This window comes from Aedes albopictus, chromosome 1 (genome assembly GCF_035046485.1).
Source record: "Aedes albopictus strain Foshan chromosome 1, AalbF5, whole genome shotgun sequence".
NCBI lineage: Eukaryota > Metazoa > Arthropoda > Insecta > Diptera > Culicidae > Aedes > Aedes albopictus.
The window spans coordinates 275,840,452-275,857,600 of record NC_085136.1 but is presented as its reverse complement, the minus strand read 5'-3'; the positions used below and the strand labels follow the sequence as shown (position 1 = coordinate 275,857,600).

The 17,149-nt window shown below is 38.0% G+C and overlaps 1 protein-coding gene across 1 annotated transcript in view; it reads left to right on the top strand.

Moving 5' to 3' along the window:
- The window catches only part of LOC115259474 (uncharacterized), a 730,118-nt gene extending 714,265 nt beyond the window's left edge, over positions 1 to 15,853 (top strand). Inside the window, exon 8 of the mRNA XM_029860055.2 lies at positions 3,129 to 15,853. Within this exon, the coding sequence (XP_029715915.1) occupies positions 3,129 to 3,283 (155 nt within the window). The 3' untranslated portion in view covers positions 3,284 to 15,853. The remainder of the gene's footprint in view (positions 1 to 3,128) is intronic.
- Positions 15,854 to 17,149: the final 1,296 nt, after the last annotated feature.

Below are 17,149 nucleotides of genomic sequence, written 5' to 3'. Positions count from 1 at the left end.
AATTCTCCAATTTTTTTTTTCGGAAAATCCTCCAGAACATTCTCCAAGAATTCCTCAAAGAATTTCTATAAGGGATTTCTACAGAAACTTCTTCTGGTATTGCTCAAGGAATTCATCAAGAAACTTCTTAAGGAATTTATCCAGGAATTCCTCCCGGAATTCTTCCAGGAATTCCTCCAGGAATTCTTCCAGGAATTCCTCCTGGAATTCTTCCAAGAAATCCTCCACAAATTCATCCAGGAATTCCTTAAGAATTCCTTTGTGAATTCCCCGAGGAATTCCTCCACGAATTTCTCCAAGAGTTCTTCAAAGAATTCCTCCAGGAGTTCCTTCAGAAATTCCTCAAGGAATTCCTCCAGGAATTCATCCAGGAATTCCTCCAGGATTTTTTTTTTTCTAGGAACTTGTTTACTAATTTCTCCAAGAACTCCTACATGAATTCCTCCAAGAATTCCTATAGGGTTTTCTCCAGGGATTTCTTTGGAAATTTGTCCTGGAATTCCTCCAGGAATATTTTAGGGTTTTTCTGCAGGAATTTCTCCAGGAATTTCACTTGTGATTTTTCCAAGATTTCCTCAAGGAATTTCCCCAAGAATTCCACCACAAGGATTTCTCCAGAAACTTCTTCAAAAATCCTGCAGAGATACTTCCAAGAATTCGTCCAGGAATTCCTTTAGGGGTTTCTCCAGGAATTCCTTCAAGGATTCCTCCAGGAATTTCTCCAGGGTTACCTTCAAGAATTCATATATATTTTTCTTTAGGGATTTCTCAATAATTTCCTCCAGCAATTGCCCCTGGAATTTTTTTGAGGTTTTCTCCAGGAATCCCTCCAGGGATTCCTCTAGGAATATCTCAAGGGATTCCTCCAGGAGTTCCTGCAGAAATTCTGATTAAAATTCCTTCAGGAATTTCTCAAAGGATCCATCTAGGAGCTCCTTTAGTGTTTTTCTTCACGAATTCCTCAGTGGGCTCGTCCAGGAATTCCTCCAGTAATAAATCAATGGATTCTTCTAGGAATACCTCAAGGAATTCCTTTAGGATTTTCTCCAGAAATTCCTTCAGGGATTTCTTCATAAATTCCCCCAGAAATTCATCCAGTAATTTCTCCAAGAATTCCTCTAGGAATTCTTCCAGGAATTTCCCCAGGAACATCTTAATGGATTACTCCAGAAATTCTTGCAGGGATACTGAGGAATTCCTTCAGGGTTTCCCTTCAGGAACTCCTCTAGGGATTTCTGTAGTTATTACTCCAAGAATTCCTCAAGGAATTCATCCAGAAATTCATCCAGGAACTCCTCCAGGGTTACCTCAAGAGTTTTTTCAGAAATTTCTCCAGGAATTCCTCCAAGAGTTCCTCCAGGAATTCCTACATTAATTTCATCATGATCTATCCAAGAACTCCACCAGTAATTCTTATCTCCTATATCTAATCTATCCTAATATCTCCTAGAAGTCCTGAAGAATTGCCTTCAGGAGTTTTCCCAAGAATTTCTACAAGGATTTCCCCAGAAATTCCTCCAGGGATTCCTCCCAGAATTCCTTCAGGAGTTAATTTAAGGTTCTCTAAAGGAAATCTTCCAGAGATTCATCCGAAAATTCCTCCAGAAATTCCTCCAGGAACTCCTCCTGAAATTCCCCCAGGAACTTCTACGAGGATTTCTTCAGAAATTCCTGCATGGATTCCCCCAGGATTTTTTCCAGGAATATCTCCAGAAATTCCTTCAGGAGTTCCTGCAGAAATTACTCCAGGAACTCCTTCACGGATCGCAACAGGAATTCTTAGAAGGATTTCTTTAGGATTTTTTCCAGAAAATCTTCCAGGGGTTTCTTCAGGAATTACTCAAGGAACTCCACCAGAAGTTTTTTTTTTCAGAAAATTCTCCAGAAATTTAGTTATTTCCTCCCGGAATTATCCCAGGACCTTCCACTAGGATTACGCAAGAAAGTTTTGTAGTGATACCTCCAAGAATTGCTCCAGAAATTCCTTTGGGGTTTTCTCCAGCAATTACTCCGGGGTTCCTTCGGAATTCCTGGAGGAAAACTTAAAGGAATTCCTGGAGGTATCCCTGCAAGAATTCTTGGAGGAATCCTTGAAGAAATAACTACATAAATCACTAAAGGAATTCCTGGTGGAATCCCTGGAGAAATTCCTGGAGGAATTCCTGGAGAAAACACTAAAGGAATTCTTGGAGGTATCCCTGGAGGATTTTTCTGCAGTAAATCCTGGAGGAATCCCTGGAAGAATTCCAGGAGAAAAATCTAAAGGAATTCCGGTGGCAGTTGTTGGAGGAATTCCTTGAGATATGTCTATATAAATACCTGGAAGAATTCCTGGAGATTAACTTCAACGAATTCTTGGAGGTATCCCTGCAGGAATTTCTGGAGATATCCCTGTAGAAGTTTTTGTGGGAATTTTTGGAGGAATTCCCCGAGGAGTTCTAAGAGAAATTATAAGAGAAATTCCTGGAGAAATTACTATACGAATTTCCATAGGAATTACTAAAGGAATTCTTGTAGGAATTTCTTGAAGTTCGGCTGGAGTGATCTCTGGAGGAATTCGTGGAGAAAAACCCAAAGGAGTTTCGGGGGCAATTGCTGGGGGAATTCCTTGAGAAATTCCTGGTGAAATCATCAATTCCTGGACAAAAACCTTAAGGAATTCTTGGAGATATCCCTGAATGAGATCCTGGAGAAATTCTCGGAGGAATCCTTGGAAGAATCCCTGGAGGAATCCTTGGAAGAATTTCTAGATGAATTCCAGGAGGAACTTTTAGAGGTATCCCTGCAGGATTTTTTGAAGGAATATCTGGAGAAATCCCTGTTGAAGTTCCTGAGTGAATTCCTGGAGGATTTCCTTGAGAAATTCTTGGAGAAATTACTAGAGAAGAATAAAAAGGATTTATTTCTTGTGAAATCAAGGTACAATTTCTAAATTTCACGGTATTCTGAAATTCTTCCAAACTTTCGGAAAATATGCTTGAACAGTACATCATCCGAATGACAGGTTAACATTTACTGAACATGTTTAATTGTTTATAATACCCATTCCGCAACCAAAACAACACCAGGTGTATAACGCCGATCATATAAGACTAACCGCCAAAATTCTTATTATGTTCTCGTTACAGTCACACTGACCGGTGCCGCAATGAGCATCTACAGTACATCGTGCACACTGCTCCTGCTTCTGATGTGCATCTGCCTGGCACTGCTGCCACTGATGAATGGAAACCGATTAGCCGGCACTGTGGAACCATCGCCACCACCAGTCCAACGAAGATAGTCAGCTTAAGCGAGCAGCAGCAGCAGCAGCAGAGAGAGTAGTGTCCCACCCGAAAGTCCTGTCCATGAAAGCACACCAAAAACGATAATTGAAAAATTCCCCGTTCCCTTTCTAAAATTGAAGTTTTGTCTCCCACTCGAAAAAGTAACAAAATTCATCATCGCCAGCAACCCGTTCGCGGTGCAACCTGCTGATGTGCTAATGGAACGGAACGGGAATACTTGAAACAATCCCCTCGATGACGACGACACAGGACACAAGATATAGGACATGGGACACAAGGATCCTTGTGTTCAATAGATCTGCTTGAGCTTTTGGGTGGGAGCACTGCAGCAAGCATACAAAAAATACTGGCACTTTGGTGGTGCCAATTCAAGGGAATGGATGGATCCCCTGTACTGTAGGAAACCGATTTTATATAGTTTGGGTATGTGCGATACGAAAGTTGAACATTTTGTAAGAGGTGGTGAAAATTGGGAGCGGAGAGGGAGTCACCATCATCGTCGTCGGGACAAGACTGGTGTAATGATAGTTTTATGTAGGTTGTGGAGCACCTTCTATAGATTTTAGGAATGAGGCCACGATGGATGTTGACTGCTACTCTGGTGTGCAAAAATGTATTAAAACAGGGTTTCGAATAACCTTAGACTACTGCTTCTCATTAGAAAAATACAGTTTACCAGAAATTTATGAAACAAGAATTACTATGAAACCTTCAATCATGAAATTATTGTTCTAAAATTTCAAAAATATTTTCTGGAATTATCAAGTCATAAAATATGAGATATTAATTACTGAAAAAATCTCGAATACTTGAAAAACTTAATGGTAAAGCAGCTGGAAAATTTCTTAAGGATCTCCTAGATCTTCTTTGAGAAGTTCTCGAGAAATTCCTTGATAAATCCGACAATTGTTCATTTGAACTTAATAATTTGATCACGATTTTCAATTTTTTCAATTTATTCAATTTTTTATTGAATTGTTAAAAAATCCGTTCAGGAATTAAATATGGTCAAATCTTGGTATTAGGGATTAACTGCATACACGTCTCCAAGCCTCCAGCCATTTTGATTTACTTTATGAGTATTACTGAAAGCTCCTCTTTGGAGTCACCATTGATTATTACGGCCATTGCCAGAAACTCTCCCCAAACCTGTTGGAAACGAAATTCTAAAGCTTGGTCTGATTTTTCTTGATTATTTGAACATCATTTGCACAACTTCAGCAGAAGCCGTACGGATTTTCCACGGAATAAAAAAAAACTCTTGTCCAATGGTGAGGCAAGATTTGTTATTTTAAAGGCTCTTGAGACACTTCAGAATCATACAAATACTAAACAAATCTGAATACCTGGAAAATGTTCTTGTAAAGTGCCTGGAGAAATTTCTGAAGCTTACTTCAACATAGACCTGATTGAAAAAAGTTCAATTCCTCCAGGAATGCCTCTAAGAATTCCTCCTGGGATTTCTCTAGGAATTTCTCCTAGAATTCTTCCTAGAATTTCTCCTGAGATTCCTTCAGGAATTTCGACCGGAATTCCGCCTGGAATTCTTTTAGGCATTCCTCCTGAAATTCGTCAAGGAATCTCTCCTGGAGTTTGTCTAAGTATTTCTCGTGGAATTCCTCTAGAAATTCCTCAAGAAAGATCTCCTGGAATTCCTCCAGGAATTTCTACTGAAATTCCTCTAAGAATTAATGATGAAGATCATCATCATCATCATCATCATCATCATCATCCTGGAATTCGTATAAGAATTCCTCCTGAGATTTCTTTAGGAATTCCTCCTGGAGTTCCTCAAGAAAGTTCTCCTGAAATTCCTCCTGTAATTGGTCTAGAAATCTCTCCCGGAATTTCTCCAGGATTCTCAATTCCAACTGAAAATCTTCTACGAATTCCTCTAGGATTTCCTCCTGGAATTTTTCAAGGTAATCCTCCTGAAATTTCTCTAGGGAATCCTCTAGCAATTCCTCCTGGAATAACTTATGGAATTCTTCCTAGAATTCCTCTAGGAATTTTTCATGGGATTTATTTTGGATTTTTTTCTAAAACTCCTCAGAGCATTCTTCCTGGAATTCCTTTAGGAATTCCTCCTCATATTCTTCTATGAATTCCTCCTGCAATTCCTTTAGGAATTCGTCCACGAATTTCTCTAGGAATTCCTCCTGGAATACCGCTAGGAATTTGTCCTGCAATTGCTCCTGGAATTTCTCTAGGATTTTTTCCAGGAATTCCTCTTGGAACTCCTTCTGGGATTCTTCCTGAGATTCCTGGAAGAATTCCTCTGAAATACTAGAAAGTCCTCCAGCAATTTCTCTAGGAATTCCTAGTGGAAATTTGCTAGGAATTTTTCTGGAATCCCTCTTGGATTTTTTCTAGGAATACGTCCTGGAATTCCTCTTGTTCTTCCTTAAGCAATTTTTCTAGGAAACCCTTTAGTTATTCCGTCTGGAATGATTTTTGGAATTCTACCTTGAGTTCCTCTAGGAATTCTTCTTGGGCTAAATTTTTGAATTCTTACCAAAATTCCTCTGAGAATTATTGCTGGGATTCCTTTAGGAGTTCATCATGGTATTCTTCTCTGAATTCCTCCTGAAATACCTCTGAGAATTCCTCCTGGAATTCCTCCTGGAATTAGTCCTGGAGTTCCTCCTGGAATTCCTCCTGGAATTCCTCCTGAAATTCTTTCTGGAATTCCTCCTGGATTTCCTTCTGGAATTGCTCATGCAGTTCCTGCTGAAATTTCGCTAGGAATTCCTCCTTGTAATCCTCTAGGACTTCCTTCTGGTATTCCTACTGGAAAATCTCCTGAAATTTATCTTGAAATTCCTCTAGCATTACCTTTTGGAATTCCTCCTGGAATAATTTTTGGAATTCCTCCTGGAACTCTTCAAGGAACACCTCTTAGAATTTGTTTAGAAATTCCTCTTGGAATTTCTCTCGGAATTCCTCCTAGAATTTTTCTAGGTATTCCTCCTGGAATTCTTCTGGGTTAACCTACTGAAATTTCACTAGGAAATGTTCAAGTAATTCCTCAGGGAATATTCCTAGGAATTCCTCGTGGGATTTATTTTGATTTTTTTCCTAAAATTCCTCTTAGAATTTTTTTCTAGAATTCCTTCAGGAAACTCTTCTGGAATTCCTCTTGGGATTCTTCCTGAATTTTCTCTAAGAATTCTTCCTGGAATTCCTCTAGAAACTACTCCTGGAATTATTCTTCTCTTGGAATTCCTCCTAGAATTACTCCAGGAATTCCTCCTGATTTTTTTTTTTAGAAATACGTCTAGAAGGTTCGCCTGGAATTTCTCTAAGAATTCTTCCCGGAATTCCTCTTGGCATTTCTTCTGGAATTCATCTTGAAATTCCTCTTGGAATTCATCTTGAAATTCCTCTTGAAATTCCTCTAGGAATTCTTCTAGGGATTCCTCCTGAAATTTCTCTAAGCATTCATCCTGGAATAACTCTAGACATTCCTCATGGGATTCCTCTAGGAATTCTTATTTTTTTTTCTACAGATTCCCGTTGCAGATGTTCCATTGCATAAAATAATTTAAGTATTTCAGAAAAAATGCGCCTGATTTGATATCTCAAGTGCTTGCAGGGCATTTTCCCAAAAACGTTGGAAAATATATAGTCCGGTCTGACTTAACGCCGGCTAGTTACTATTCATTTACTGTATGTTAAAATAATTCACATTGTACCAGTACACCGCGTCTAGGCGCCATGTTAGTGGTAAATGGTGAAAAACACCATGGAGTCTGCCAAGAAAAGGTATGGTTTTCACCAGAAACTTATCAATAAACTCCACTGAAAAACTTTCTATAAATCCTTCAAACAGATATGTTAGATCATAGTTTTCATGATTATCAACAGGAAAATCTCCTAGAGTATTATTGAATATTCCTCTTTTGGAGCCGCCATTAATGACCACTTTCAAATTCACCATCTACGTATGTTCGTTTTAGGTAAATCCAGAAAAGGATGAGGAAACCCAGATACATGGAGATAAAACCTCCATGGACACAGCTGTATAGAATTCCTTCCAAGAAATTCATAATGAAATGAGCTCAGACAATAAGAAAAAGAAAAATTGAAACGTAAAAGCTTTTAGAGATTTTAGCGTACACATTTCCACAAATTCCACTGGAAATATCTAAAACAATTACATTAAATCGTCATTTTCAGAGTTGCAAACAGAATTTTCTCCAGGTGATCAATCATGGTTCCCTCGTCTGCAAGTCTTACTGAATGTTCCTCTTTAGCAGCCACCTTAAATGGCTAGAGCCTTTGTCAGAAGTTAGAATGTTTCAAGAAGTGTCAAGACATGTCCCGAAAACGAGGACAATTTGATATGAACACTTTTTGCTCAGAAGGAGTTTTACTGAGGTTAGTTTGCATGGAGGGCCAGGCAATAGCTCCATGGAGACTTCCACAAGTTTGTACATAGGTTCTCTGAAGAACCTGCCTCATGTAGGAATTTTCCCACTTACAGAGGGTGGCCAAAATGTTTGGGATAGCAACTTTTTTTCTTTCATAAAAAAGTTCAACCTGCTGTAAATATTCATAGAGTGCATGAAAACTCTCAAATTTTGACTGTTTGTCAACCTATTATTCGTGCATCATTGGTACGAATTTGAGCTCGATTGGTTGAAACTTCGCGAAGCTTGAACCGTTCTCACAAAACACTTTTTTTTGACAACTTATTTTTGAACTGTCATATCTCGGAAACCAGTGAACTGAATTGAATGAAATTTTGAACGTTTATCAACAACATATTGATATCATAGATGAATTTTGGTACAGAACAAATTCTAGGTTGTTGAAAATAAGTTGCAAATTGTATCTGTGTCTAGTTGACTCTAGTGGAAACCTTGTACATAAAATTCTCCAAAACGTACACCAGAGGTGCATTTGAGAATTGCACTAGAAAAAAAAATCATTTTAAGATTTCGCCATTAAGCTTTGCTCAAATTCCACAGATAGTTTTTGAAACAGATTAGCGAGGCTTTGTTTGTTCAGATATTTCTGAAACTATTGCTCCAGGTGATCAGCCATTATAAATCACTCTAGGCGTCTTATTAAATGTTCCTCTTTGGAAGTCACCTTAACTGAATGTCCCTTAAAAGTAAATTGAAGGGTGTTAAAAATTGGTAGCACGGATTGCTATGCAATATGTACGTACCTGCACGGAAACTTTAGTGTATACAGTTTTATTTTTCTAGACGTGCACCAGAAATGTGTCCCCGGAAAAACTGAGAAAAAAAAATCGAAAAATTAAAATGCCAGAAATGAGTCTGGAAAATTTGAGAAAATATTTAAACTTTTTGAGTTTTTGCCAGACAATTTTCCACAAATTCACAAATTCAGACATTCCTCTACCAGTTTTGATAGATCTTGTTTTCCAGCAATTAATGTAAAAGTAGTCATCAGTTTTTTTTTTCTTGGAATCAACATTCAATTAATTGATAAATAATTAAATAAATTACTGTTTAAAGTAAATGTTCCTTCTTGGAAGTAACCTTAAATTATCTCTGTTTGGATATTCGTTATGAGAAAATTATGGTGTTTGAATAATAACCAACACGAAGTAATAACAGTACATCAATGAACATTTTCATGAGCTTTGTTTGAAATTCCTTCCTATAAATTCAACATAAAATTAGCCAAGAAAGCAAAATTCGAGAAAATAATGAAAAACAGAAATTTTTAGAATGTCCGTCCCACTGGAAATTCGAAATGCTTGGGTAAAATATTGGTTTTTAGGATTGTTAGCGGACTTTTCTCCAGGTGACCAGCTATTACACATTTCTCTGTAAATCGTTCAAGTAAGTGTGTTAGATCTAAGTTATCGGGACTATTAGCAGAAATGTCTCCAGATATTAAGCCATAAAAAAATCTACGAGTTTCTCCTCTTTGGAGCCACTATAAATGGCTGCTTTCGAATACACCATTATCGCATTGTCGTAATGGACCCAGCCGTAGAGCAAGGCAAAGCATAGCAAAGATAACCGAACACATCGTAGTTGCTACTTCGTGTTTGGCCAGAACAATCGAAGTTGCACAGAGAACCAGTGAATGGTGCTTGGGAATAACTACACACTCTCAATGTGCACAATTCGAGAATTCGATATTTAAAAGTCAATAACGGTGCCGGCCACGTCCTTACGGTCATCGGGAAAGGGAAGGGATGTCAGTTCGACAACCGTTGTTACTAGAAACCGTAGAATCCACAGCATTCTCACAGTTGTCTCGGGAAGGAGTATTTGTTAGTAGGGCAGGGTAAGGCGTGGATCTTGGAGCCACCTTTGGTAGGTGATGTGATCTACTAGTTATACAAAAATACACTTCGCGCTCATCATCACGATTATGAATTGGTCGCGATATTAAGGGTAATGCACATACGTCAACGATCGTTCAATATTAAATGCGTCACCGCATTGATTGGTTAACTTAACCGTGAAGACAGACTTCCCCACGAAAGTTACAGCGCGTTTCTGATTGCGCATTCATTATTCGCGTTCCCATCTCCCTACCGAGAAAACTGACCGACTCACGAAAATAGTCGCGCACTTCTCACAGTACTTACAGTATACGGAGAATAAACTTTCAAGCTTAGATAGCTATTTTCGAATTATGTATTTTACTAAGAGTAATCCCATGTGTAACCTGTGATCGACGGCCGTTGAGGTAATTAAGCCAATTATTTTTAATTTGCTCAAAGATTGTTGTGAGCTTAAATTACTTTCTTTTAACATTTTATCGCTTCAATATTAGGTCAGCACCAAAACAACAAGATTAATTTGCTGATATTACCTCCAGGACTCCAGGAATCCTCATGAAAACGAATTGGCGAAATTGCCCAACTCCTTCAAGGATGTAAAGAAAAAAATTGGAATGATATCGCCGATTTCAATAAGTGTTAGAGTATCTCAGAAACGAAGACAATTTCAAATGAACACTTTTTGTTGAAAAGGAGTTTGACTGGGTCTCCAGATAGCCTAGTGGTTAAGGCTTTGGATCGCTCATCCAGAGACGGCGGGTTCGATTCCCGTTCCAGTCGGGAAACTTTTCTCGACTCCCTGAGCATAGTGTAACATTGTACTTGCCACACAATGTACAAATTCATGCAATGGCAGGCAAAGAAAGCCCTTGAATTAATAACTGTGGAAGTGCTCTAAGAACACAAAGTTGAAGAGAGGCAGGCCAAGTTCCAATGAGAACTTCGAGTCAAAAAGAAGAAGAAGAGTTTGATTGAAGCTAGTTTGAGTGGAGTGGCAGGCCAATACTTCCACGGAGATTTCTACGAGCTTGTACCGGAGTTTTTTTAACGAAATGCATCATGTAAGAATTTTCTTTCATGTTCCATAGGAAATCGCATAAACAATTTTGATGGATCTTATTTTTAGACGATCTTTTGCGTTGGAATACTCCGTTATTATTCTTCATGGCAGCCTTATTGAATGTTCACCACTGCAATTCACCATGGTCGATTTTTATAAGGGACATAATCTAGAGTATGGAGAAGAAGGCTGACTGAATCTTAAGAAGAATCTAAAGCTTAGAAGAACCTAAAGAATTCACAGAAAATATTGATATATTAAAAATTTAATAGCTTGTTTTAGGAAGGTTTCCAGAAATTCTACTGAAAATCACTAAAATAATGGATCTTGGTTTTAAGGATGAGCATTATTTCAGATGATATTTCAGTTGACTGGAATGAAATGCGGTTTTTTCTCCAGGTGATCGGCCATTATACGTTTCCTTTGAAGTCTTCAGAAGTCCACAATATTTGGATATTTTGGAAGATAACAAATTGAGAGTGTAAACAGTAAGTAGCACGGAGTGCCAATCAATATCTTTACGTAGACTTTCAAGAGTTTGTTCAGATTTTTTTTTACCGAAAAGTGCAAAGATATTTGAAGTGAATGTGTCTAGAAAACTCAAGAAAAATCTTTTTTCCGAACAAAATTTTTCATAAATTTTACTGAGTTAGGGCGGAATTAAAAGGTACGAAACTAATTACACTCATTCGAAGAGGGTATTCTATAAGAGGGCTCGAAAAGTCGGTACAAAACCAAAAAGATGTGTTGAAACTTCGTTTTCAAATCTTTAATTACAAATTTATTCATTCTATGAGTCCGACAGAATGTTCCTCTTTGGAACCACCATTAAATTTTATAGATTCTTTGCCAAAAGCTCTTCCATGAGCTGTTTGAAATGTCTCAGAAATGACATTCAAAAGCAAAGACTGAAGTTTAAAGCCGACGAATATAGTTTGTTATCCAAAAATGTTATTAAAAAATGCAAAATAGAAAACCAAAAAAGTTACTGTTTAAGGAGTTTTTGATTCTAAAGCCATCCCAAGTAACATTTTGATTAGTCTAGTAGAGGATTTTAAAACCATCATAAACCTTACACCTTTTATATTGGTTTTATGATGATTGTAAGAACCTCTTCTATTCTACTTGACTAAAAAATGTTACTAGGGATACTACATATATGGGTATATATGGTGAAGGGAAGATGTCCTGGGTCCAAAATAGATGTTCATAAAACCAAAAATGGTGGACCAGAATATGGGATGACAGATCAAAATTGAAGCTACTGGTCGTTATCATGAAGATGACCTGTTTTCATGCATTTCTACAGTTATTTAGAAATATCAGGCGTTTTTACCTGTATGACGTATACAAAATGAAATATTATTTGTCTTGCTCCAAACTCTGAGTGATTCTTCTAAACATGTTCAATTTTTTGCACACCAGTGTGAGTAAGCAGGGCCATCCACAGCGCATAGAAAACTTCGATAGTAGAATGAGCAAAATTAAATTTAATTCTCCTAAGTTGTTCTTTATTCTCATGTGTGTGAACTAACGCTACCAATACCCGCCGGCGCGTGACGGTGGTGCTGGATCATTTCAGCAGACTTTTTTACCAAAGTTTAGAAAAATTAAACTCTGAAAAGGAGGACGGTACGGGAACTTCCACGACGACGATGATGGTGATGGTTATGTAAACTCCAACGACGATCGTAGAACACTACTCGTGTGAGTAGTGTTCTGGGGGCGATATGTTAAAACCATTGGAGCAGGGCGACATCCAGGAGTGGGCGGAATACATGATAAAAATTAATTTTTATTTAACGACAGCGAAAAACCGTGTGATAGACTGCGACAGCAGTGGATGGTGCAGCGGAGAAGCGCTAGGTGGCGCGGCAGTGCCGATAGCTTCGAGAAACGACGGTGAATGCAAACAGTTGTTTAATGTAGACCAAGTATCTGTCACTGTTCCCGTGTTTGTACTCTAGTGAGAAACCAAAGTGATTTGACATGCAGTCAGGTCCGAATGTGAGACAAATATGAATCATCGAATGAACGGGTGGAACGAAAGCCAAAAAAAGAATATATTATTGCTACTACTAAACGTTGATATGTAAATGTTAAATAACTAAACTAAGGAAAGTCCCGTTTTATATGCCCCGAAGAAATTAATAATTGAAGATGCTTAGCGGATATTTTTTAAGGTTATGTTGGTTGGAGCGTAGCGTGGTTGGCTTAGAGGTTTTAAGAGATGAAGTATCGTGGGTGAGTAGAATAAAACAAAATGATCAAAAAAGATGGTGATACGTTCATAACAGCAGAAATCCCAACTAATACTCGAACGCAAACTATGTCGCGGGTACCTCTCCAACATGGAAAGAAATAATTATTTTTGTCAACTTGATGATTTTGTGGCTATATCGGTCTCTTTCTACTCATAGTATAAGGGAGTAGAGATCAAAGTGGATAATGAAATGATAGATATGATAGAATTCGCTAGGTAGCGAACAAGTGTGAAAATTTTTATAGAAGGTGAAATTAGGCAAGTAGGCCATGTATTGAACGAATACATCGAATGCGTGAAACTTCTGCCGTGCGACCTGTGCTTTTAAACAGATCGGCTTGGTTGGTAGTTTTCATACCACCTTACCAAGACTGGCAAAAGTTTCAGGCACCCGACTGCCTAATGTATTGTTCTGTTTTCATCACAAATTCTATCGATCGGTAGCTTTTTCGGAATTCGCACTCCGTTCATAGGGGTATGCCTATATCGCGGCGTGTTCTTCCTATTAGCTTTTTCGATCTTATAGGATAGAACACTTTTCTTTTTGAGTCAAACTTTTCATATCATATGCTGATTTATCGACCGTATTCTATTAATAACTTGATGATTTTGTGGCTATATCGGTCTCTTTCTACTCATAGTATAAGGGAGTAGAGATCAAAGTGGATAATGAAATCAATTGCGCAAATCAATTGCGCGACTGGGAGGGGGTACTCGTCGCCGTCATCGATCCACGTTGATTGCACTGCACACTCTCCAGGCAGAACGTGATGATGAACGAGAATTTTATAAAAACTCGATTAAAATAAACAATCTAGCGCGTGGGATGTGACGGCCTTCACGCGAAACATTGCTCGAAATTCATTTGATGAGCGAGCTCATCGTCCCACGGATCTATTAATTGCAAATATATTGAATCTAATCAATCACGGTACAATGGGTGATGATTGTGAGGGATGTCTCAAAATTCTCGATTCTATCAATTTATAGATAAAAAAAATAAAGTGGGTCAGCTGTTCCGACGAATCTATGGCGAGTTAAAAACTTCTCCATGTCATAAGCCGTTATAAATTTCCTCTTCCTGTACTAAATAAATGTTCCTCTTTGGGAGCCACCATAAATAATCTACAGTCTATACCACAAACTCTTCCAAAATTTGTTCAAGTGTCTAAGGAATGACATTTGAAAGCGCGGACTGGGTGTTCTCAGTTGACGAATGTTGACGAATTCCGAAGAGAATATCAAAAGTAGGCCTAAATGCCTTTTGCTGAGAAATTATTTCTTGTTTTTTTTTTGAAAATTTTGAACGATTTTTTTTTAAGAATAATCCGAAGAAATTTTTTTAAGGAGATTCTCCGGAAATGCCTTCAGTATTTTCAGAAAAGTACCCAAGGAAATGGTCTAATGAATGCCTTTAGAGAATTTCAAAAAAGCCTAGACGAGTCTTTGAAGTACCTCCAAAACTTACATCGGGAGAAATTATTGGACGAATATTAAAAAGGATTTACTAAGAGATTGAAACGAATTATTCCAGGTTTGTTTGCCGAAGGATTTGAAAGGATTCTTACCATACCTATTTGAGAAAAGTTCTGAAGAATTTTCCATCATAACTTTCGAGGAGAAATTCATGATATGGAACTTTTGGTTGAAATTCAAAGATCTTACCAATTACAGGTCCTCAATTGACATATGCCAGAGGATAGTTTGGTTCAATGTTTCTTGTACTTCGTTGTGCAATTTATAGAGAAATTTTTAGATTAAACTTTAAAAAGTTCCACGTGTCTTATTAAAAAACTATTCTAAAAGTTCTATAATTTCTCTCTAGTTGTCTCCAGGATTTTTTTTTCAACTTTCTTAGGAATTCTTTCAGGAAATCTTATAAACAGGATTCCCTCCAGAAGACTATGAAAGAAACTCTAACAATTCTTCTCGGAATTTGTCCATGAATTTATCTATAAATTGGCATCTTTAGCGGTGTTGAGATAATTCCATATTCTGAATCTGCATGCGAAACTGATCCGAAATCCAGATTTTCATGAATTTTGGTGCCCGGGAACCTATTTAAAAATCAATTTGAAGTTTGTATGGGAGCGATTTGTCGAATCACCCCTCGTCGCATTTTGTACTGGGTGAAGCTGTCAAACAGCTACCCAGCTGTCAAAAGGTCATTTCAAAAAATCTCTTTGAAATTGATTTGAGGTACCAAAATAAAGATCTAAAAATCTGAAAAAAATCATAGTGGCTCAGAAAAAGGTGCTCTTTCGTATAAGATCAAAAAATCGATACATTTTTCTTAATTTAAAAACCCAATTCCTTCAGGTATTCCCCTATGAATTCCTACATGAAGAACAAGGAATTCATCCAGTATTTTCTTAAGAATTTCTTTGGAATTTCTTCTCGTAATTTTTCCAGAAGATTTGAAAGTAGACTTTCGCAAATTCCTATGAAAATTTTTCAAAAATTTTGTGGAAATTGTTGAAGTTATTTTTTTAAATAAATGCTTTAAGATTTCCTGAAGGACGTTCAGGAGAATAACTGGGAATATTTTCGGAGGAAATCCAAAAAAATGTTACAGCATTTTTTTAGGAATAACTTCCAAAGGTCTCTCTCCTCTTGGCGTAACGTCTTCACTGGGACAAAGCCTGCTTCTCAGCTGTTCAATGAGCACTTCCACAGTTTTTAACTGAGAGCTTCCTCTGCCAATGACCATTTTTGCATGTGTATATCGTGTGGCAGGCACGAAGATACTCTATGCCCAAGGAAGTCAAGGAAATTTCCTTTACGAAAAGATCCTGGACCGACCGGGAATCGAACCCGTCACCCTCAGCATGGTCATGCTGAATACCCGTGCGTTTACCGCCTCGGCTATATGGGCCCAAAGTGTTTATTTTATAAATGAATGAATATTTCTGAAACAAAAACCGAGAGAGCTTCCAAAGTGATGCCTGAAAAATTCCTGAAAAGAAATCGATGGATGTGATTTAAAACAATTTCGAAAGAATTTCAACTACCGGAGAAATTTCAAAAATTATTTCAAAAGAATTTTCAAGAAATTTTGGGATCGCTTTCTACACAAATTACATGAGAATTTCAAGAAAGAATCCTCCAGGAATTCTACAAGAATTCCTCCAGGAATTCTACAAGAATTCCTACAATTTCTACACAAATTACATGAGAATTTCAAGAAAGAATCCTCCAGGAATTCTACAAGAATTCCTCCGGGAATTCTACAAGAATTCTTACGGGAATTCTACAGCAATTCCTCCGGGAATTCTACAATAATTCCTCTGGGAATTCTACAACAATTCCTCCGGGAATTCTACAACAATTCCTCCGGGAATTCTACAAGAATTCCTCCGGGAATTCTACAAGAATTCCTCCGGGAATTCTACAAGAATTCCTCCAGGAATTCTACAAGAATTCTTACGGGAATTCTAAAGCAATTCCTCCGGGAATTCTACAATAATTCCTCTGGGAATTCTACAACAATTCCTCCGGGAACTCTACAACAATTCCTCCGGGAATTCTACAACAATTCCTCCGGGAATTCTACAACAATTCCTCCGGGAATTCTACAAGAATTCCTCCGGGAATTCCACAAGAATTCCTCCGGGAATTCCACAAGAATTCCTCCGGGAATTCCACAAGAATTCCTCCGGGAATTCCACAAGAATTCCTCCGGGAATTCTACAAGAATTCCTCCGGGAATTCTACAAGAATTCCTCCGGGAATTCTACAAGAATTCCTCCGGGAATTCTACAAGAATTCCTCCGGGAATTCCACAAGAATTCCTCCGGGAATTCCACAAGAATTCCTCCGGGAATTCCACAAGAATTCCTCCGGGAATTCCACAAGAATTCCTCCGGGAATTCTACAAGAATTCCTCCGGGAATTCTACAAGAATTCCTCCGGGAATTCTACAAGAATTCCTCCGGTAATTCTACAAGAATTCTTACGGGAATTCTACAGCAATTCCTCCGGGAATTCTACAAGAATTCCTCCGGGAATTCTACAAGAATTCCTCCGGGAATTCTACAAGAATTCCTCCGGGAATTCTACAAGAATTCTTACGGGAATTCTACAGCAATTCCTCCGGGAATTCTACAATAATTCCTCTGGGAATTCTACAACAATTCCTCCGGGAACTCTACAACAATTCCTCCGGGAATTCTACAAGAATTCCTCCGGGAATTCTACAAGAATTCCTCCGGGAATTCTACAAGAATTCCTCCGGGAATTCTACAAGAATTCCTCCGGGAATTCCA